At 27.7% G+C, this 24,433-nt stretch overlaps 1 protein-coding gene and 1 long non-coding RNA gene across 5 annotated transcripts in view; one reads left to right on the forward strand and one right to left on the reverse strand.

The window, feature by feature from the left end:
* Nucleotides 1-6,914: 6,914 nt before the first annotated feature.
* LOC101239792 (uncharacterized) lies at nucleotides 6,915-14,566 on the reverse strand. The gene is made up of 2 exons (XR_010638787.1): nucleotides 14,135-14,566; nucleotides 6,915-7,032 (listed from the first exon to the last, which is right to left on the reverse strand). It is a non-coding gene; the product is annotated as an uncharacterized LOC101239792 (long non-coding RNA).
* A 2,231-nt stretch (nucleotides 14,567-16,797) lies between these two features.
* Nucleotides 16,798-24,433, forward strand: part of LOC101236496 (cilia- and flagella-associated protein 70) — a 70,638-nt gene continuing 63,002 nt past the window's right edge. For 2 of the 4 annotated variants that reach the window (XM_065799580.1, XM_065799577.1), the window contains exon 1: nucleotides 20,816-20,894. In XM_065799580.1, coding sequence (XP_065655652.1) covers nucleotides 20,838-20,894 — 57 coding nt within the window. In that variant the 5' untranslated portion in view covers nucleotides 20,816-20,837. Of the gene's footprint in view, nucleotides 16,964-18,555; nucleotides 18,685-20,815; nucleotides 20,895-24,433 lie in introns of those variants that run through there. The other 2 variants (XM_065799578.1, XM_065799579.1) reach the window with 2 other exon arrangements.

The raw sequence follows: 24,433 nt of genomic DNA on the forward strand, positions 1-24,433 counted from the left end.
CTACTACATTACTTTTTACTTAAATTTACTTTCTTACATTACATATATTTACCGCCTATACATTATACATGAATGATAATATATATATATATATATATATATATATATATATATATATATATATATATATATATATATATATATATATATAATATATGTATAATAAAATGCATAAACACCGTGCAACGGCATATTAGCATCCTACAACGACATAATGTACTAATTTTGATAACTGAAGAAACTAAACAACTACATGAAGAAATTAAATTGTACAAAAAAATACAAAAATAAAATAAAAAGTTTTCAATTAGTGTTTACGATAGTTTAGAAGGAATTTAGGTATATACATATCGTCTAAAAATTACTATTATATATTCTTTAATATTATTCTTATTTGAGGATTCTGTTTTTTGAATTTGAATTCAATTCATCACTAACGAAAAATTTTTTGATCTTGATATTGGTTTCTATTATATTGGTTTTAACAATTATCCAATTTAAATTATCATCGTAGCGTACGTTCAAAAAATGTCATTGAAAGAATGGAGAACGGTTTATTCTTAATTCTTTAAAGAAATTCTCCAAAGAACAGTTTATTCTTAATTCTTACAATTTAATAACTTTAACATTTAATAACATTACAACTTTAACATTAATTTAACATTAGAATAACATCACAACTTAATAATTTTAACATTAGAAGTCTCCAAAATAATTTATATACCGACAAAATGTTAAGAAGAACTACTATTTCCATTTACCAAAATATAAAGCGACTCTTTAGGCATCGATAAGATAGGCGGAAGATTGCTTTTTTATTGAAAACTCGTTATAAAGGTTTTTCCATAAAGTACGTACGTATGTATGAGGGAAGAGGCTGCACAGAACGTACGAATGCATACAAAGGGAAAGGGTGTTAAGGTGGGGTGTTAAGGTAACTACCCACTATTAAAATCTGAAAAAATAAAAAAAAGTAAAAACTTTTATTTTTTTATTTGTGGAACATTTAACCTTTATAAACAATAAATAACGTACAACAACGATACAAAAGTTTTATATATTATTTATCTTAATTTTGTTTATTAAAAAAGGGTAAATTTTCAAAATTTTTAAAAATTCCATAGGTCTTGAAATGCCAACGGCCTTAGCGACAGTTGAAACCTTTTTTCTCTATAACTATTATGCAGTTTTTCTCACAAATTTTACTGCATCTTAACCAGGTTGTTACCTACCTGTAAATTTAATTCCGAGCTAAATGCCATTCGCCAAAAGTACTAAAATCAGACCACATATTTGTCTCACTAATTTTTTGTTTTTTAAAATATCTTGTTGAATTCACCAGAATAATTAGGCATTTACGTTGATAATATTATTATCATAAGGGATCTAAAAACAGATATAAGATGGTAAGATAAAAAAATACATTTTTACGAAAGATAATATGATGAGGTTGACATAACTTCAGATGAAACACCAACGGTTAAATTGAATAAAGAAACTGTAATTACCGATAGGGGTGTCCCGGATAACATTTTTTAATTATCCGACAGGATATCAAGTACCCAGATATTTAAAAAAGTAATTTAAATTCCTAAAATATATAGTTTATTATGACAAAATATTACCGTGATAAACCTTCAAAATGGCGAGTTTTGTTTGGAAGCTTTTTAAAATTAATGATAGTTGTGATTTCACAGCAATATCCATTTTATGAGGAAAGCAAATAAGCATGGGATGTAATAAATCTGGTCATAAGTCATTTTGCACAACTCCGCTGCATAATGAGGCAAAAAAAAATTTATTGTAAATTGAGGAAAAAGGAGGAAAAAAAAAATTAATATTGAGTAATAATATAATAATTTTTTCTTCATCTGCACAAGCAAGATCAAAATGTTTTGCATTCTGATCAAGTCTTCTTTTTAAAATCTGCTCAAGAAAATAATGTTTTCTTTAACGACTTGATTATAGAAAAAAATAATGACGTTTTAAATTATTGAAAACACGAAGAGAAGTTTCCACTGCTAAAAGAGTTAGCACTTAAGTTACTAGCACTACCTAGCATCCTCTGTATTATTGGAAGATTGTTTTCATTATTTATAAGAAAAAGCAATCAAGGCTTTTAATTTCTAGATTAATGATCAAGAAATTTAATTTCTCACGTTAAGGTAAAAGAAATAGAAGTGAACGATAAACTGATATATTTATTGCGCATATATAATTTTAGTAGTATTTTAATAATAATAATAACAATAACAAAATTGAATAGAAACCATTAACATTAGATTATTTGAAAATCTAACATTTCTAGATTTCTTTCAATTTTCAAATGGCATTTACATGAAATATCCGGTTATAAATAACCGGATAAAGTTATTATCCGGCCGAATACCGAATAATACTCCTATCCAACCCGGATATCCGACCGTATAGCTTATCCGGGACACCCCTAATTACCAACCAATCACCTATAATATAATAACTACCAACCAATCAAACTAAGTAAATTAATTAGCAAGTATAAATTAACAACCAAGTTACAATCATCATTACTAGCTTCCTTTTGAATGTTATTTATATTATACGAAGCTGATGCATGTGAACTTTCGATAACAGGACTCCCGTAAATCCTTTTATCAAAAGTTCACATGCATTCAGCTTCCTTTAAATGAAATTGATTTGTCTTTTTTAAAAGTAACAAATAACATTCAAGAGGAAGCTAGTAATGATGATTGTAACTTGGTTGTTAATTCAGACTTGCTAATTAATTTACTTAGTTTGATTGGTTGGTGCCCAAACTGCACAGCTGCAATCAAAGATTTTCACGACACGGAAAATAAAAAAGGACTTGTCCACAGTTTTCTTCTCTCATGCAATGAATGTGATTGGAGTATAAACTTTTTAACTTCTAAACTAATTATAGAAGATCATGGAAAAAATGGTCCAAAATCTTATGAAGTTTGTTCCAAAATCTTATGATTTCGTAAGATAGGTTGTAGTTTTACTGCAATGAAAAGATTTTGCTCTATTATAAATATGCTACCACCAATGAATTCAAAACCATTCGAGTCTGCAAACAAGAACCTGCATGATTCATATATTGAGGTAGCAGAGAAATCAATGAGAAATGCTGCATTTGAAATCAGACACAATGTACTGAATGATAACTACCGCGAAGATACAATTGTTAATATATCTGCAAGTACAGATGGATCATGTCAACGTCGTGGATATACATTTCTAAATGGTGTAGTTACTCAAATATCTAATGGAAAGTATGTTGACATTGAAGTTCTTTCAAAAATCTGAAAGTCTTGCAGTTTGTAGGAAAAGAAACGAGGGTCAGCTGCCTACAATTTTTGGAAATTTGGACACAACTGTAAAACCAACCATGTGGGCAGCTCTAAGAAGGCGCAATAAAGATCTTTGGTCGTTCAGTAAATAACCGTAATAGTAATAAAAAACTTCGATACGCTACCTATATCGTAAAGTTCACCTTACCTACAAAATGATTAATAGACTACAGAATTATTATGGCTTTGCAATACGCCAAAACATAGATAATCTTTACAAGATGAAAAAAGTAATTGGTGCTATCATTTTTTATAACTGTGAAAATGATGACTCAAACAAACATCATGAATTTGTCCAAAAGGAGCCAAACCTTGGTGCAAATATAACTCTGACTTTGCAACAGGCAAAAACACTTATAAGTCTAACATAATTTTTCCTCAAACAGTTGCAAATATCCTTTAAACCAATCTTTTCATATCAGGATATTGCAAACAAGAAGCTGCTGGAAAAATGTTTGCATGGTAAAGCTCAAAATGTAAATGAATCTTTAAATTGTATGATATAAACCAATGTTTATATCATACGATTTAAGTTTAGGGAGTAACCTTCAATGAAGGTTGCTCCCTATATATTTAAAAATCGGTATTATACCTGGAAAGTATACTTTGAAAGGACTGCAAAATATTGATGTTAAACGTGTTGGAGAGATAAACAAAAAGTTAGTAGAGCCAACCAAAAAACGAAGAAAGCTAAAATCAATTAAAAACAGCGATAAATAATTACAAATGAAAATGAGGATGAATTTTATGCCTCTGGTTTTTTTACTTGAGCTGTATGCTATTTTTGTGTGGTTATTTTATTTGTTTTTCTCCATTTAAAAATTTTCTATCTTCTAACAAAGATATCTTTAGTTTGGTTTAATATTTTTCTTTAAAATTTTTTACAGAGATAAAAAAAGTGCGATAATTACTTTTTACTTAATTATAGTTCTTGAAGATACAATTTTATTTAATTTTTTTTTGTTATTTAGAGTTGCATTAAAAAAAGCTCATCTTAGGAAACTGGTTTTCTAAGATGAGATGATTTGGGTGTGTTGAAAATAACGCAATTTTTGGTATAAAGATTTTTTTTTCAATTAACTATTCATTTATATTCTTTAAGAGGAAAGATTAAGTTATGATAATCTGCAAAAATAAATATAACATTTTGGCTCGGTAAAAACAATACACTGTTAACATGCTCAACATACGTAACCTTCTCCTATTCATGTTTAAAAAATTAAGCTTACTATAGTTCCAATGAATTTTATATTTCTTGGGTTATCACCTTAAAGACAGCGAGTACGTACGCGGTTCTCTATCTCTCCTAAAAACTGATTTTTCTTTTCTTCCAACAAAAGCATTTAGTTTAACGAGTTTAAAAAATATTATTTTATATAACTGAGTCAATTTAACTGAACCTTTATGCTTCTAATATTTAAATAATTTATGCATTGGAGGAGTGGGGTTGATTTTGTTATAAAAAATGCGTACGTATGCTGAGGTGAAGGAGTTGTTGAAAACATCCAAGTATGATTAAGGCGGAGGGGATACTAAATTTATTAGTTTTACCGCATACATACTTTATGGATGCCCCCTAAAGGTAAGTTAAATTTATGTGTAACTTCTAATGATTATGAGTCCTTGTGCATTAAACTCAAAAAATATTGTCTATCTTTTATAAAGAAGACCATAAAGATTAATTAAAGTGTTAAAAGCGCGCACGCACGCACACATAATATATATTATATAAGTATATTACTATTCCAACTAGTATATAAGTATATTACTATTCAATAATAATAAAAGTTAAAAATAAAAATAAAAAAAGCAAATCTAAGTTTGAACAAAATAAAAGGATAAAAAAAGCGCTTTACGGAGTTATTTAAAATAATAAAAGTTTTTTTAAAACACATTTTACGATTATTATTTTTGAATACTATGTTGTCATGCTAAAATAAAAAATTGCAAATTTGAAACTATCGGTTGGCATCAAAACTTTCCGGTTGGGAATAATTTGAAATAGTTTAAATAATAAAAGTTTTTTTTGTTATAAAGTTTATTGCATCTTGTAAAGTTTTTAATTAGTTTATACAGATTTTAGAGGACACTTAAAAAGTAATTAAATTTTTTTCAAGAGTAGGTGATATCATGACCTGGATCTTGCTTTCAATTACCTTTTTCGGCGCTGCTATCCATTCTTGCTTATACTCATCGTCATCTTTTGCTGATTTGTTGTTTTCAATAAGATTTCTTTTACAAATGCCCAGTAACTCTCGATTACGCGCTGCTCAGGCAGTTTAGAGGATTTAGTCTTTCGGGACGATTTCGATGCCATTTTGATTGTGCCACTCTATCGTCTTCTTGGAATGGTGGATCGTTGTCAAATCCGGCCAAAAGTTAGCTATCTTGCTGTGTTTGTTTTAGCAATAGCAAAAAACGGTTCCGAAGACATTCAGCGATGTATAAACAGGAAGTCAAAGTCTTTCGAGTGACGAATGAAGCACTCTTAAAGCCACAAGTGCAAACCGCTTGCCACACGAAAATCTTCAAGAAAACTTTTGTCTGAATATATAGGGTGACCAGAATACTCTTTTTCACGTAGGAGAGCACAGCAACAAACTAAGTTTTATAAGTTTTTGCGTTGTGCCCTCCTACAAAAAAAGAGTATTTAGCCTATAAATATACTTTTATTTGTTGTTCACTTAGAAACCTCTTGACAGATAATATTAATAGCCGGTCAAATTTGAGAAATCATAAAGTATGAACTTTCTAGGTTGAAAAGTTTGACGAGCTTCCAGGCGCAGCAAATTGATTTTAACTCTCCATCAAATGATCGCTTCAATTTTGGTGTAAAACTTTAAACCATTGCTCTTAAGTGATTTTCTGACAAGGACACGACTGCATTCAAACTTTTAGGCGATATCTGTTTGTGATTGACATGGATTTCTTGTAATTGACCGGATGATCGAATTCGCTTTCCATTTTACAAAATCATTTTTCTTACCACCACCTCTCTTTCCTTCGATATTTTGAGTCTCCATTTATCTCCTCAATGTTTCTTACTGAAGATTTAGCAACTTTTGACAATTTTGCAACTTCTAAATTTTTTTTTATTTCAATTTAAATTTTTATGTTAAATTTTTAATTCAAATTTCACATTTTTCCGATTATTCAATTGAAAAAAAAAATTAATTCAAATTTATGACTAATAAACTGAAAGCATTAGTAAAACAGCAATTAAATATATGTTTATAGTTAATGTTTTACGTTAATTATCTCAATATAAAAAAATAGGGAATTAATTCGTTAAGCATTTCTCAAATTGTCGCTATTATATCTGAACGGAAAGTTTTCAGCTCAACTGATATTTCCAAACTGTTTGACTTTTCTAATATAAAAGAAAAACAACGTTAAAAAGCGTATTTGGTTATTATTTGCTAGTGTTTTTAAGGGCATTGCTATTAAGTTCATTTATTTAGTCATAAATATTTGTCAACGCAAAAGCAAAATATTTTCATAATGCCTACCACCTCTTTATGCATTTATAAATGACGTTTTTATGTCAATTCAACAGCGAAAAAATCCGAAAAATTTTTTATTCAAAAAACAAAAACAAAACAATATTGAATAAAACTAAAAATTAATTATTTTCCATGCTATTACTCCACTTGTTAAACCAAACAAACTAGCATACATCAACCTAAAATAAAGATTTCAAATAAACCAAACCAGCATAAATCAGCCTAAAGAATATCAAATAAAATAAGTTAAACAAGGGAAAAGAAATTTATGCACATGTTGCAGGGTTGTTAACATTAGTAATTAACCGGGGGCCTGGCCTCGGCAAAATTATAAGATTTAGCACGGGTTGATAACCGGGGCTAGAAACAAAATGTATAATACTTTATATATTATAAATTTATGCATATATTTACTATTTATTAAATACTTGCACACACACATATATATTAGAAAATTATGAGCGCCCATGGGCCCGTTTTTAGCAATATTTTACGGCATCATTTAATTTAACTTATGTCATAGCCAACGCTATTAGGAACATAAAGTAATAAAATATTACTAAAAAATATGTTAAAGTTGACTAAATTTAAAATTAAACTTGCTAAAGTAGTTAAAAACTCATTAAAAGAGTACGAAACTCCCCTAACCAAAAACCTGAGATGATGAATGTACGCTCACTGCGCCAATGGCTAAATAAATAAGTTGATGTATGTGCTGCCTCTATGGCTAATCATCTTAGTCGGTTTATGCTCACTCTGCCACGCCTAAGACTTATTGAATAAATCGATATACTCACTTATTTTGCTTATTTCTAAATAATACAGTTTTAAAAAGTACACTTAAAGGCGCGTAAAAAATGTTACGCGCATATACGTTATTTATTAACTGAATTGCTATTTTTTAACCGCCGTGTCTTTTATAATATAAATATATCAGCAAAAATAATGTTGCATGATCTTTTTTAAGTAATTAACGCGCTTTAAAATAAAATAACTTCCGCATGAATAATATGTAAGCGTTACTCTATCAGGGAATCAGTGACCTGGGTAAATATATATTATGTATATTAGGGGAAGTTGGGATCGGATTTCTTTATCTTTTAAATTAAGCAAAAGTTAAAATATGCTATATTTTTTTCAAGGCGAAATAATTGAAATGTCTTTCATGGTAAGAAATCACCGAAACCAAAATATTTATTATCTAATGGCTCACAGAAAGGTTTAAAGTGAGTTGTGTTACCTGATTCACTGAGTTACCTGATACACTGTGCCCCAGTACTGTGAGGCCGAGGGAGTAAAGACACTGTACACTATACTTTTGGCATACTTTTGTTAATTAGATTAGTATAAAATCGAAATAATAGACATTTGAAAAATTGAGAATAAATAAAAATTTTTATTGATAACAAAACTTATAAAAAAAATTAAAAATTAAAAACTTATTCAAATATTATTATTTACAACGTGAAACTAATAAGTTCATTTTTATGAAGTTTGTTTCTTAAAAATGCATGAACTTAATCTTTAAGATCATTAATGAGCCATAGTGAATCAACCTATTCACTGTACCCCTTTTTGTTATTTGTTGTTTTGACGGAGCACACTTTATTGTAACTTTATATTTTAACAGGTTTTTTATTTCTTGATTTTGTATAACATGGCTGATGATTGCCTTTAGGCATGAAACTATTAGTACAATAAAAAGTTGTACTTTCTTTGTTAATATATTTATATATATAATGCTCTAATTAATAAATAAATCCCTTTTCTTTATCATTGAGCACTCTTATACGTACAAGAGTTTTTGTATTTTGTTAACCAATACAAAACATCACATAGTATATATATTTATATATATACACACACACACACACACACACACACACACACACACACACACACACACACACACACACACACAAACACACACATACACACATCCATAAATATATATGTATGTATGTATATATATATACACACACACACATACATACATACATACATACATACATACATACATACATATATATATACATATATATATATATATATATACATATATATATATATATATACATATATATATATATATATATATATATATATATATATATATATATATATATATATATATATATATATATATATATATATATATATATATATATATATATATATATATATATATATATATATATATATAAAGATATATTATATATATATATATATAAAGATATATTATATATATATATATATATATATATATATATATATATATATATAATATATCTTTATCTTGTAGTCGAAAGAGACTTTTAATATAAAAAAAGTCTCTTTTAACAACAATTTTGCTACCTTGACAATTAAGCTACATTTTATTGTCGTCGAAAAGTTAAAACAATTAAATTAATGCGGAAGTACATTAAGTTTTATCATTTTTTAAAAACCGCAAAAATAATAAACAGAAAGCTTTTTTTAATTAATAGTGTTTTTGTTTTTTAAAAACATTTTTTCTAGACATGTGCAAAGTGTTGATACATCGACTATCTTATAGCCTGACTTGCAACAGAGTGTTGCTACATCGAATATCTTATAGCCTGACTTGCAACAGAGTGTTGCTACATCGACTATTTTATGACCTGACTCGCAAGGGAGTATTGCTACATCGACTGAGGGTTTGGTTGAGGTAGGCAGTCTATATTTTAAGGAAAAAAAAAATTATATAAGTTTTTAAACTTTTTCTGGTCTGGTTTATTAGCGCTCTCTTTAAAACTACAGTTTATGGAAGAAACTTTTCGACTACCATGCAAGACTATATATATATATATATATATATATATATATATATATATATATATATATATATATATATAGGGGTTATTCAAGGAAAATAATTTGGGCGGTGGTACCCCTGTGCTGGCGCCTGCCGTAAAGAAACTTGGTGAAAACATTGTCTAACATTTTTATAGCATTTTTATGCAAAAAAAAAAAAAACCTTTGTCATAAAAAATATTAAAAACAAAGTCCTCAATTTCTGAATTAAGGCGGCACCCAAATGTCGCCCAAATTTTTTATGTTAAGACAAGAATATGTATATTACTGTTCATAAATATAGGAAGATTTAAATTGTGATAACGATTGGCTGAAAAAAATTTGGTTTTATCTGAATTAAAGTTCACCAGCCACTGTGAGCTCCATACTGTAGGAGAAGTGAGATCCTTTTCAAGCTCAGATGCCCCCTCTAAGCAATTAGAGAGTGTTGACTTCTTATCAAGACAAGAATAAATGGTAGTATCATCAGCGAACAACGCCACTTTAGATGTGAGAATATTTGGAAGATCATTAATGTAATTTAAAAATAGTATAGGGCCAAGGATTGAACCTTGAGGAACCCCTGAATTTACAAAATATGAAGAAGAGTGCTGTCCATTGAGGACAACTTTTATACTATGATCGGAAAAAAAAAGATTCAATAATCTTAAAGATGTTACCTGATACACCGTAAGAAGAAAGCATATGGAAAAGACCAGCATGTCAAACTTTATCAAAAGCTTTAAAAATATCAAGAGCAATAGCCTTAACCTCCCCACCTTGCTTATGATAGGAAGAAAACAATGGGACAATAGTTAGATGAGTCAGATTGCTCTCCAGAATTTTTGAAAATTGAGATAACAGATGCCACTTTCCAGCAGACTAGATAATAAGTCACTGATAAGCACTTGTTAAATAGTTTTGAAAGTATAGACAAAAGTTCTGGAGAACACCTCTGCAAGCCTACAACAGGTATGTTGTCTAGACCACAAACTGTAGAAGAATCTGGAAATCACTTTAGATACAGAAGCTGGAGTGATACAAATGTCAAGCAATGGATCAACCTGTTTATCGGCTATATCAAGTAGAACGCAACAAGTGGAATCAAGGGATGATATTGATGAAAAGTTCTTAGCAAACAATTCAGCTTTGTCATTAGGTGAGATGACAAAATCTGAACCATACAAGAGAGATGGAATAACAGATTTGCCTTTATTATTGATATTGTTAAAGATTCTCCAGAAGTCACAAGACCCTAATTTTTGAGATGAAATACAAAATTTCATGACCTGAGAATAGCGGGCTTTTGGATTAGACAAAACCTTTTTATTATGGTTTTTAGCAATAGCAAACTGACGTCTTTTTCTGGAGAATTGTTTTGCTGATAGATATGGAAGTAATGGTTTTGATTGAAAATTGCAGCAGCACAATGTGAGAAAAGCCATTGAGAACAGGGGCATGGTGGCTGTAAAAGGCCTATGCGGGATTTTATTAAAAAAGCCTATGTATGCAGGATTTTACCATATATGATGAATGTAAAGGCCCATACTTATCCAATAACGACATCTATCTGTCATTTTGTTCAACCTATGTTTTATAAATTTCAAACAAATATTTTAGTTTTTACAACTCATGCAGGGATCCCGCATGGCCCCTGGGGCCACCACCCCCCTGATGGAGAAAAGTGAGGCTTGACTTGGAATTGTTGAGAGGGAATAAAAGATTCCATGCCAACCTGAATCCAAGAAGATATGTAAGAAGCACATTTGTCAGCAGGAACACAAAAGATTTCTACCCAAGTGCCATTAAAAAGAAAATCACAGAAAGAGTCCCAGTCAGCTTTAAGGTGGTTGTAAGAGATAAAATGATAGGGGGATTCTGATGATGAAGAAGAATGAGATAATAGTTTTAGAGAGATCAAACCGTGATCACAAGCACCTAAGGATGAATGTGGAGAAACTAAGCACTGGCTAGGATCAGAAACAAGACATAAGTCGAGTAGAGAAGGTAAATGATTCGGATTGTCTGGAAAGCGAGTCAGAAAATTGAACATTTGAGTTAAAGATTGAGCATGGCAAAAGTTGTGGGCCTTCATCATCATCATCATCATCATCATCATCATCATCATCATCATCATCATCATCATCATCATCATCATCATCATCATCATCATCATCATCATCATCATCATCATCATCATCATCATCATCATCATCATCATCATCATCATCATCATCATCATCATCATTATTTTTATTATCCTTGTGCTGTTTCTCTAATATAAACAATCTAGAGCATTTTCTTTCCATAACTAAAGCTCATTCATACAATATGTAAGACATTCTCTTCAAGTTTTCTTACTTCTACCTTTTCCATTTAATCTTGAAACTGCTATCTCTCTCATGCTGATACCTAAACCACTTTAACCTTCTCTAACAAACGTTTGATAGAACGTTTTTTTCTAATCTGTCCTTATAACTCTTACTCATCTTCATGTTTTCCTTTTATATACAACCTACAACTTTTTAAGTCTTCAGTTAACCATTTTTTAGCTTTTTAACTCTATTTTAAAGTAACTCATAACTTAATAGTGGTTCCTTGCAACCTTTTCGGAAATAAAAAAAAGTTTAAAAATATATAAGTATATGCCAGTATTTAATAAATAGTAAATTTAAGTATTGAAATATAATATATAAAGTATTATAAATTTTTTTATAGCCCCTGCTTTCAACCCCTACTAAATATCATAATTTTTCTGGATTTGCAAAAAGTCTCATTTTTAGCCAGGGCTGGAGCTCCAGTCACTTCCTATTAAGCATGTGACTATTGGAGTTTTTGCTAATCAAAGGATAGGAGCCATTAATACTTAGATCTAAAAAAGAAACAGCTGAATTTTAATGAGTTTCGCAAAGAACAAGCAAGTCTGGTAATATTTTCAAGAGGTAAGATTCAACTGATGGAAAGTTACTTTGAAGACTACGTATCTTTATGAAAGATATATTGAAACAGTTAGGTGGTGGTGATGGTTTTTTATGTTTTTAATATTTTTGGTTTTTTTGGGCATGGTTTAAGTTTAAAGAAATAAAAATATTTATTACAAAAATTTTTTGAAATAATTTTTGTAACAAACTTCTGTTTGTTATAAAAATTAGCTGTATCTATTTTAGAATAGACACAGCCAGGGGCAGATCCAGCATTTTTTGGTGTTTGAAATAGCTGACTTTCAGATATGTAGCAAACTCCAAACACATATGTTTATTTTATGTCAAATAAGGATGCTTTGCAAAAAACTGAGATGATTTTTATGTCTACCCCTTCTCTGTCCCAATAATGAGAGCAACAACTTGGTTAAATATTTTTTTACTATTTTCAACTAGACTTATATTCATTGATAAATTTTAATTTTCATAAAATAATATCTCAGCATTCAAAAAATGTGACCATATAAAGTTTAAACCCCCTCAATTTGAGGGGGTTACAATTTGCACAATTTTGTGCAAAGCATCTTTATTTGACATAAGTATTAACATATAAATGTTTGAAGTTTACTCTATGTCCAGAAGTTAGCTATCTCAAAGACCAAAAATAGCTGGATCTGCCCGTGGACACAGTAAGCGTCAATATAATTATTTTTTTATTACAACAAATCAAAGTTTAATGAATGTTTTAAATTATGAAACTTTTTTTTATCATTAAGCACATAAAGTTGTTTAGTTTACAAAAACTACAAACAAGATATAAAAGAACTAAATCATTTTAACTTGGAAATAACCTTACAGGAGATAATAAACAATAATTTAATTCTGTATATTCCTAAATATTTTCATCAGAACTAATTAGATAAATAAGTTTATAATAAGTAATGTCTTGGCAAAGTTTACTTCAAAAAAATAATTACATTTAACTTTTAGTAATGTCAGTTATTTAAGATTTATTTTAGATTACTGACATTCTTCTATAATTCTACAAAAATTTTTAAATTATATTTAGGAAAACTCTAACTTATAAAATTTACTTCGATACTTTTATTTATGTTGAGTTTGATTAATCTTTTAAAATTAAACTATATATAAAAACATGATCCAATAGATAGCAAACCACTGAGTACTTTAGATTTATATTCATCTTAACAGAATTCTGAAGGAGAAAAGTTAAAATTTCTGTTTCACATTGTATATAATAAAAATATGAACATCTTTTCAAGCCTTATATCAACCGTTTCCTTGCTCTTTATCTCTATTCTTTGCTTTTTAATAACGCCTAACTTAATAGTATTTGCGTGCAGCATTGTTAAAAGTAAATCAGAATGATAAAAATTAGAAGGAAAAAAAATAACAACACTAAAACATTATTTAAAAGAAAATAACCCTAAATTGTTTAAAGGTTGAATCTTACTAATTTAATTAAGATGGATAATTAGACCCTGTTAGTTAAAATAAATAAAGATTTATATATTTAAAATGTTATCACCTTTTATCTGCCTTAGTGAAAGTTTCATAAAGTCTTGCTGGACTTGACACTTTAGGTTTTAGCTGGTTAACAGACTTTGTATTAATTGCTTGACGTTCTAAAAGCACTTGTGGAGCATTTGAAAAATACCTTTCCCAATATAAGTGATCCACAGTATAAGTTTTTCCGTCTCTTTTTCTAGTTTTAGGCAAAGCTTTTTTACCTTTTCGGCTCTTGAGAAGTTGCCATCGTTTCAAGCCTCTGGACTGAAATGCATTAAATAATTGACAGTCAAAAGAGTTTAAAAAAGGAGTAGATAAACAAAGTAAACGGTTAGCCATAACTAACTACTTCTAAATTTAAAAACTATTTTGGTACAACAATGATCCAAAAAAAACTTTTTATTAACAAGCCATTCGGCACGACATACACATGTTGTTTATCAATGTTGACACTTGCTTTTCCCGATACATGTTTTAGTTCGACTGATTTAATCGAGTAAAAATTTTCGACGACAAAAATATTTCATTTCAAATAATTTTTACCCTATAAATAAGGCCACTTTTAATCAACGCAGTTTATGCACACAAAATATATAAATCATTCACATTATTGCTAATAAATACTGAAAATCATTCATATTATTGCTATCACGAAGTGGGGTAGCTAAAAGAAGCATGCGAGTTCTAGTCTTATGGGTTAAGAAATAATTAGTTCTCTAATTGAATGTTATGTCATAACATTCAATTTATTTTTATTTTTTTTATTTTTATTTTTTTCCATAAATTCACCTCCCCAAGGTATCTTGCTGTTGACACCTCCATATGTATGTGTAAGTACATATATGTACTTACACATACATATATGTATTTACATACATACATGCATACATACATACATACATACATACATACATACATACATACATACATACATACATACATACATACATACATACATACATACATACATACATACATACATACATACATACATACATACATACATACATACATACATACATACATTCATACATACATACATACATACATACATACATATGTATTTATGTATGTAAGCATACACACACGCTCACACACATTCTTTACAATCTTATTACTTAGCACCACGAAAATGCATTTAATTAGTATGTTCATGCCTTCTTCCCTACAAATGTTGCTTATCTGACCAGTGACAACCGTAAAATCACGACACGCAAACCTTTTGATTCTGAGCCGGATGTCTAACAACTGCCCGACAACTTTTTAAATTCCCATTTATGTCTTATTTATAATAATGAATAATGAGCAAGGCTAAAAAGACTGCCACCTCCCTCCTCTTCGTTGTCGCGATATATGAACACTTTTTATTTTTTAAAACTTACTCATTGTGATAATAGTGTAAGTTTTTTTTTGCATCTTCTGTAGTAGTTTATAAAAAGTTTGAAAATAAGGCTAATGAGGTTTTCCACTGTCTTATGGTATTTTGTGAACTAGGATGTCACAGAAAATTTATAATAGGCTTGCAAACATTATAATCACGACACCCCCAATACTTTATAGAAATATTAACAGAGCTATCAATTAGTTGCATAATGCTTATCACAAAATAGCAATTTACAGAATGAAATGTCTGCTATAGAAGTTAGATGATGTTTTCTATTAATAAAAGCTAAGATAAATCTAACTTTTTTGTTTGTTCTATTTTGTTGATAGTATTTACCATAAAACTCCTCATCTTTGAAGTATTCGTTGCTCAAATATTGAAGAAAGGACCCCTAGTAAAATAAATTTAATTTTTTTTAGGTCAGAGTTCAAGATCTTGCAGATCCCGTGGGTTATTTATTATTACAGATCTATATCGGTTATTTTAGTTTGGAAAAGTATTTTTGAAAACTTTTACTAGAGCCCTTAACCAACCATTTAGCTAGATTTTTCTAAATTTTTGCACTTAAATCTCAACTATTTATAAAGTTATTTGTTTTTGTATCTGCATATAATTTTTTTTGCTGACTCAGCAGCTCTTTATAAAAAAGTATGCTTTTTATATTCAGCTTGTTAATTTTCACATCATATTTTGATTAAAGTAATCGTCCATATATTACGTAACGCAAACTTTCGCAATAAACAAAACAAAAAAGATCAAAAGCTTTCCTCGCAAGGTTTTAATTTAAATACAAAAATCAAGACAACTCATTCAGTTTAATGAAAATCGTTGCGTAAAAGAATTTAATATCTCCAACTTCTGTTTTTTAAATATATTTTGCGTTGCGTTAATTGTGGACGATCCCAAAGACCATAGGGTAGTACATGAAGAAGTCGGACATTTCGTGTTTCACGCGCTCGAAGGAGAAAAATTTTTCGGTAAACCCAATGGTGTATTAAGAATAACATTAACATAAAAAAAGGAAAAAACATGAAGGTACAAAAAAAAAAAAGATTTAAGCGTAAAAATTTATAAATATGTCGCTAAATGACCCTAGTAAAAGTTTTCAAAATTACTTATCAAAAGTTATTCATATTGGTATAAACCAGTTGCTGTGGATTTTACGGACTATATGTAATGCATGATGTGGATTTTACGGACTATATGCAAAAATGCTTAACTTTCCTTTTAATTGTTTTCTTGTAGTTATGGTTACCAAAAAGTGGGTCATTTTATAAACCTCAATTAAAAGTTATCTATTTTTTCAATAAGAAATTTTAGCTACTACTATTTATTACTAATATATTAGTTTTCAATTAATTTGTTATTACGTATATTGTCATTGTACTTGCGTTTGATTCATATTGAGTTGACAAATGAGTGTCAAACTTTTAAATATTTACAAGAATTAATTATAGTAAATATGTAAGATATTATTATAAAGATTTATTCATTTTCTCAAAATTTTCCTAGAAATCCGAATATTTTATTTTTACTTTTAAGTAGGATGACATTATATATGAGTATATAATATATGCTGCTAAATATTTTATTTTCAAGGTTATTATAGCAACTTGTAAATACATTTAATCTTTAATTTTTCATTGCTTATTTTTTCGCAGCTAAACCTTTAACTTCCTTGAAAGATCAACCTTTTTTTTTTGACCATTGTTGTTATGATAACTTATTGTCTTGTCTATTTATTCAATTAAGATTAATTGTCTCATGATTTATATGCATCAAATGTCAAAATAATTTTTTTCTCACACAATTTAGTTCCTACATCATTTCCAAATATGTTTCTTTTTTTCTAATTTTTAAGTATGTCTATTGCTTTGGCACTTTGTGCATTACTAATGTTTGTTTACTATTACTGGCATTTTTCAGATTTAACATGTCTAGTAACTTCAGCAAGCCACATTATAGGAAAATGCTCTTTATAACTTTTTTCCTCAAACTAGTAACAAACATTCTCCTTTTCTTATATTTTTTTCCTGCTCTGGTATCTCTGTAGAAAATCTTACAGCAAGCAAGTTACTTGAGTCAGGTACTCCATTAAGCATCTTTGTACTTATGCATGGTAAAATCTCCCTCACTGGGTTAAAAACAGAAAATTTAAATTTCAAATCTTTTTTTTAATATAAATTAAAAGCTAACTATATCAAAATTATTCTGAAAACAAAAAATGTATCATAATTTATGTATGTGTTTATGCATATTTGCATGAATGTATGTTCGTGTGGCTATATAAATACATTTATATATGTGTGTATTTTTATGTATGAGTGTGTATGTGTGTGTATGTGTAAGCCCTGGCTAGGCTCTTGCACACAGGCCAATTGGGGGAGAGCAGCAATTTTGGAGCTGTTATGATTGGTTTTGGGGAGGGGGGTCTTCAACCCCCTATATATAGTATAACATATATATAGTATAATATATATATAGTATAATATATATATAGTATAATATATATATATAGTATAATATATATATATATATATAGTATAATATATATATAGTATAATATATATATATATATATAGTATAATATATATATATATATATATATATATATATATATATAGTATAATATATACATATATATATATATATATATATATATATATATATATATATATATATATATATATATGTATATATTATACTATATATATATTATACTATATGTATATTATACTATATATATATATTATACTATATATATATGTTATACTATATATATATTATACTATATATATATATATATATATATATATATATATATATATATATGTATATATTATACTATATATATATTATACTATATGTATATTATACTATATATATATATTATACTATATATATATGTTATACTATATATATATTATACTATATATATATATATATATATATATATATATATATATATATATATGTATATATATATATATATGTATATATTATACTATATATATATTATACTATATGTATATTATACTATATATATATTATCGAATAGTTAGTCTAACATCTGTAAACTTGATTTAAATGTTGCAGAGGACTTCTTGCGATCAGAGTATTTACCAAGCTCATGTACTTTGTTAATTAGTCTCTTTATGCGAATAACTAAGCTGCTGACTGCAATGGTAGGAATACTTGCTTTGTTGTACAGTGCTTTAATTTCATTAGCTATGACTGTTGCTCTTTCAGTAACACTTGCGCAATTGTTATTTTTTAATAAATAGTCATATGCTTTGAAAACATCAGCAGAAGTTGGCAGTTGATTTATTTGGAATGGTCTAGGTTGTGCAAGTATACCATGTTCAGTTTCACTTCTTGTTTTAACAGTAGTCATTTTTATTTTCAATTTTAACTAATTAAACTAAAACAAAAAAACAAACAATGTAATTTAAATGTAATATATACAAGTATATATCTTATAATGAAGTACAGGATCATGTTATCTGAAGTCAACAAACAACACTAACAGCTTTTTGTCTTATATTTCGTAGGGTGCTCTAAACTTTTGCAAAGTTCTGTATACTATTAATAAAATATTATTAACATGAATCATCAAAAAACCTAAATCTTAATGCTTTTATCCTGCAATTATACAACTGTTGTAAAATAGCATCATTTTGACCTAATATAGTAAAATTATATATATATTATAATAATAAAGTTATAATAATAAAGTTAAAGTTGGCAAAACTAAATCAAATTTTTATTACATTTCTTTTACATATCATTAATAGAGACAACAAAATGCAACTTTATTTTCATGTTTCATAAAAAAAAAAAAATTTGACCGACCCTAAAATATATATATATATATATATATATATATATATATATATATATATATATATATATATATATATATATATATATATATATAAATATATATTATAATATATATTGTATATTATACTATATATACTTAATATTAGTTATGTTACTATATATAAATATCATTGAACGTACGATCTTTATTCAAAGATAGATAAATGATTGATTCATTGATTCATTGATTTAATGGTTAAACAATACCTTTTTAATTATTTTAAATTTATCAATATTGCTAACACATCTTTCTATACTAAATCATCATCAACAGATATTCTTTAGGGTTCAATTCTCAGTCATCTTCTTCTTCTTGAAAATTGATTGTAAAGCATGCGTAGAATACTTTAAAACATATCATTTAACTGATGATATTAACATTTGAAGATATGTTAATAATAAAAAAATTTTTTTAAAAGAAACTTTAATCTTGTTTAATTCAGGAAATTTCTAATAAACACTTGTCATGTCATCTTGGGGTCACATTTTTATGTTGGATATCAGATTTTGGTGGCGGAATTATTTAATAAAAATACAATTGATTTTAAAATAAAATGCCTCTGATTCTGATATCTTAAATAATAAAAAATTATGAAGTTAGATCAAATAACTTGTTGAACTGTGTCTTTGTATGAGAAGTTATACACTGAGGTATTCCAATGGACCTCAACAAGTTTATCATGAAAATATTAAAAAAGTACTTTAACCTAATAAAAAGAATTACAACCAATATCTCTTGCAAATAATTCTAATACAAAAAAGAATGCTTTCAAAATATAGGAATACAATATTATGTATGTATAAAAATAAAACAAGAATAAAAAAATGCTAAATAAAACTATGAATGCAAAATTATGAAACTATAAAATGTGCGTAAATGTATGTGTATTTTCTAATTAGAATTATGTTTCAAAACAATCTGAACTAAACTATTTGTAGAATGGATTATCATTTTAAGAATCATTTAAATTCTCAATTTTTAAATTTTTGGGGATAATAACTTCCTGTATTGTATTTTGAGAGCCCAACTAGTGCAATCTGTTTCTACAGAACATTTTTTTTTCTATTGACAACTCTTTTGACAAGAGTGTTTTTCATAGTAAATATGTTTCATATACATATTTGTACATGTTTTTTTAAAACTTGATTACACTTTTATATAAAACTGTGTTAATCATCTTTAAAAATTCATAGTAAACATTGCCAGTTTAATTTACATTTAATGTCAAAACTTTTAAACGTTTAACTATATTAAAAATAAAGTTAGTTTAAAAGTTTAACTTTTAAACTAACTTTGTTTTTAATATAGTTTAAATTAACTTTACTTTAAATTTAGAAACCAAGAAAAATATTGTAAACAATTTAAATAATAATTGCAACAATTATTTTGCTACAATTTTTATTAGCCTTTATTGTAAGTCATTTAAAAAAATATTTTATTTAGTAAAAATTGAATATGACAGACGTTGAGCAGCCACCGATCAGAGTCAAAGTTATTAATGCAAAAGGCCTGGTTAGACATTGAATTTGTTTTTATTATTGCTATAATATGCAATTTTTATATTTTTTAATTTGGGGTTTTCTTTATAGTATGTACACAGGTACGAGGGGAGGGAGGATCACCCAAAAGCTTACAGATATGTAAAAGGTGTTTATGTATGAGGGGGGCATAGAGATTGTAGTTGTTTTTTTAGTTCTTTTTTTTGTTGTAAAAAACCTGTTATATGGCCAAAAACCTAACTACTTGGGTTTTTTTTTGGTTTTATTACTTTTTTTTTCTAAATTGCTCTTTTTTTTATTTTAAACAATAAAATACTTAAAAAAGCTTGTTTTTAAGTAATATTTTTCCAAGACTTTCCAAGATACCTCCAAGGTAGCTTTTTGGAATTAGAAATTTACAACTGTAAATTTTTTTTTTCAATGTTATTTGAAGTGTTTTATATTAACTATATTGTAAAGAGAAAAAGCTATTGGATAGAGAAAAAGCTGGTTTGAGTAAACTATTTGAAATTTACAGTTGTAAATTTCTAATAGTTTACTCTAACCAGTTTAATAAAATATAATAGTTTAATAAATGTAATAATGTACTCAATTCTTGATGAGAGAAATGCAGATTGCTCTGGGAGTAATTGGTATTTGAATTTTTAACACAAAATAGTTAGTTCCAGATGAAAATGACTGTATATCTAAATGGTTGCAAAGCTATCAAGAACACATGTATTGATTCTATCACACTTCTAACACGCAGTGCCATGCATAAAAAACTAAACAAATACATGCGTATTCTCTTAGCTGGATTGCAGACAGAATTGTGATAGCTAAAAATAGCAGCAATGTAATAACTCATGCAACCACTCAAAACCATGTTGGGACCTTTGGACCTTCTGGTTCACATATTAATTGAGAATATTATTTTCCTCTGTCGACATTAGCAATTGCTTCAGAAACTACAGCAAAAATTGCAGATGGAATAAAAACAACATTCGAAATGTCATAGGAAATCTCAAAATACACCTCAAAAAAACTATACCAGAAGGTAGATGTTCAAATGACTGACAGTACTATTTATAATAAAATCTAAAAATGCAGCTGATATACTTGATAATGAAATTCCTTCTGGTCAACTGTTTTGCACTTCATATATAGCTTTAGTTTTTAACAGAGCTATTGAAAAAGTCATAAATCAAATGAAATGAATATGGATAGCCTTTTCAAGGGCTTTCTGTGAGGGATTTTTATTAACAAAAGTACAGAAACATTATCTTTGACCTTTCTATGGTTACTAAACTTGTTTGGTCCAAGTTTAATTCAAAAACCATGGAATTATAATAAAGAATTAAAAAATTTATGCAGTGTAAAAAAAAAAAGACATTTATTTATTTAAAGATGTTCGATTTCAATTTCTTTCTAAATGTTCTACTATAGTTTGCTTTCACTGGGATCACTTTAAGGAGTTTTTAGAACAACATAAATATATCATAAATAATTGCTTGCTTAGTTCGAGATTCTATGGGTTTTGATTTTGTTATAGTCATTTAGCAGTGGTAGCTTAAGTTGTAGTAGCAGCATTTAGAATTGAAGTCATTTCACTGTTTTTTTGAACTGCAAATATTCTTTAGCAAGATTATCTCATGACATCATAAATGAACAATTCTTTGAATTTAAAGAGTCATGTGTTCAAGGAGTATTAAAAAGACTTTTGGAAAATCTCATTAAAGAAGATTATTGCTCAGTAGTTGCAGTAGAAGCTTGCAAATATGCATCAAAGAACTTAGAAAATTGTATTATTATTCTTGCAAATATAGTTCTACAAAGATTAGCTATAGTTCTTCAACATCAAAAAGGAAAGTATTATGCATTTGAAGAAAGAAACAGTTATGGTTTAACTGATAAGTATTATGTTTTTAATCAAGTCATTGGAGTAAATAAAACAATTTACAAATAACATTGAATTTGTGAGCCAGTTTTGCACTCATTTTAATGGCAATCAATTAAAAAAAAATCTGTCAGTTTCAACAGTTTTACGTTTTAATATTCTTAAACATTCAAATCATTTGAGAAATGAAGATTCAAACAAATAAAAACTATTTTGGAAAATGGTTCCTATTATTAGAAAAATTAAAAGTATAGAATACAGTCAAAACCAGCCACAGATTCAACTGAGACAAAGCTGGTTAACTAAAATACATCAGGGGTCCAGGAAAAATTTAATTTTAGCTAGTTTAAAATTACAAGGTGGGCCATTTACTTGTGGATCAGATGTCAATAAATACATTGGAAAAGAGCAAAATCTGTTAAAATGCCAAAAATAGTTAAAGAATAAAATAATTTATTTTAGAGATACAAGTAGGTTGTTGAGGTGGAGATCAACTTTATTTAAAATCATGATTGTTGATAAAAATACAAAAAAGCACCATCTTATGCCTACAAAAGAATATGCTACTAACTTAAAGATAATTAGGAAAGTTTTCGCAGCAATCCACAATCACCTACAATGATTTTCACAAAGTTATTTTGCATTTTCTATAGAAACTGAAACAAATTTATTATTAATACTGTTAATAATATATGATGTACAATGCCTAGTTTTTTGTACTATTTAACTAGACATAATGATTACATATTTTATTAATAAGATAAGGAAAAAAAATTTTTATGGGTTCTACTTATATTTTTTATGCCTATATTTAAAAATAATAATGATCTTATTTAATTTAAAAGCTAATTATGTTGTCAAAATAATTACTTTTATTAAAATTGAAGTAAAAGTCTAAATATTGGTAATGAAGTAAAAACATTATGTAATTCGAAATCACCATGTAAAACTATTTAAGAAAAACTGGTTAAACTACAAAAAATCTAAAAAAATTTAATTTTGGACCCCTTCCTTTTATTTATATTGTCACAGTGAAGATGAAAATAATTTATTTCGATTTTTATTTAATTTACAAATTTTCTTTTAAAAAAAAGCAAGCTTTTCTGATTAAGGAATCAAAGTATTTCAATTTAGAAAACTTGTTGTCTTAATTGGAAGAAAATGGTGGCTTGACAAAACCAAATTTATTTCCAAGAAATGATGCAATCAGATAAAGCAATCTGTAGTTAAAAGGGTAGTATAAGCTGAATCATAAATTTTCTTTAGTTAACCATATTCAATTCAAAAAAATGACATATTTTATGGGTAACATATCTTGTACTTGTAATATTTAAAAACACATTAAAAGGGTATAGTTGCTTAGTGGTTATCCCTGGAAAAGTAAAGTTAGTATATGCTGCTAACATTCATGTTAGAAAGGTTATTTTAAGTCAGAGTTGTTAGTCCTCTGGGCTTGGCCTAGGCCTTGCTTAAGGCCAAAAACTGAGGCCTTGGCGTTGAACCTTAGCCTTGGTCTTAGCCTTGAAAATTTTGGCCTTGGCCTTGTTTGTTTTGGTCTTGGCCTAATAAAGAAATGCATATTTTTTATTGATTTTGCTGAATTTTGCGCATAACCTTGGTCTATTTTTAAAAAATGGGGTTTTATTGTCACAGCACTTGCTACTTATAGTTTTGTT

This window comes from Hydra vulgaris, chromosome 06 (genome assembly GCF_038396675.1).
Source record: "Hydra vulgaris chromosome 06, alternate assembly HydraT2T_AEP".
Lineage (NCBI taxonomy): Eukaryota > Metazoa > Cnidaria > Hydrozoa > Anthoathecata > Hydridae > Hydra > Hydra vulgaris.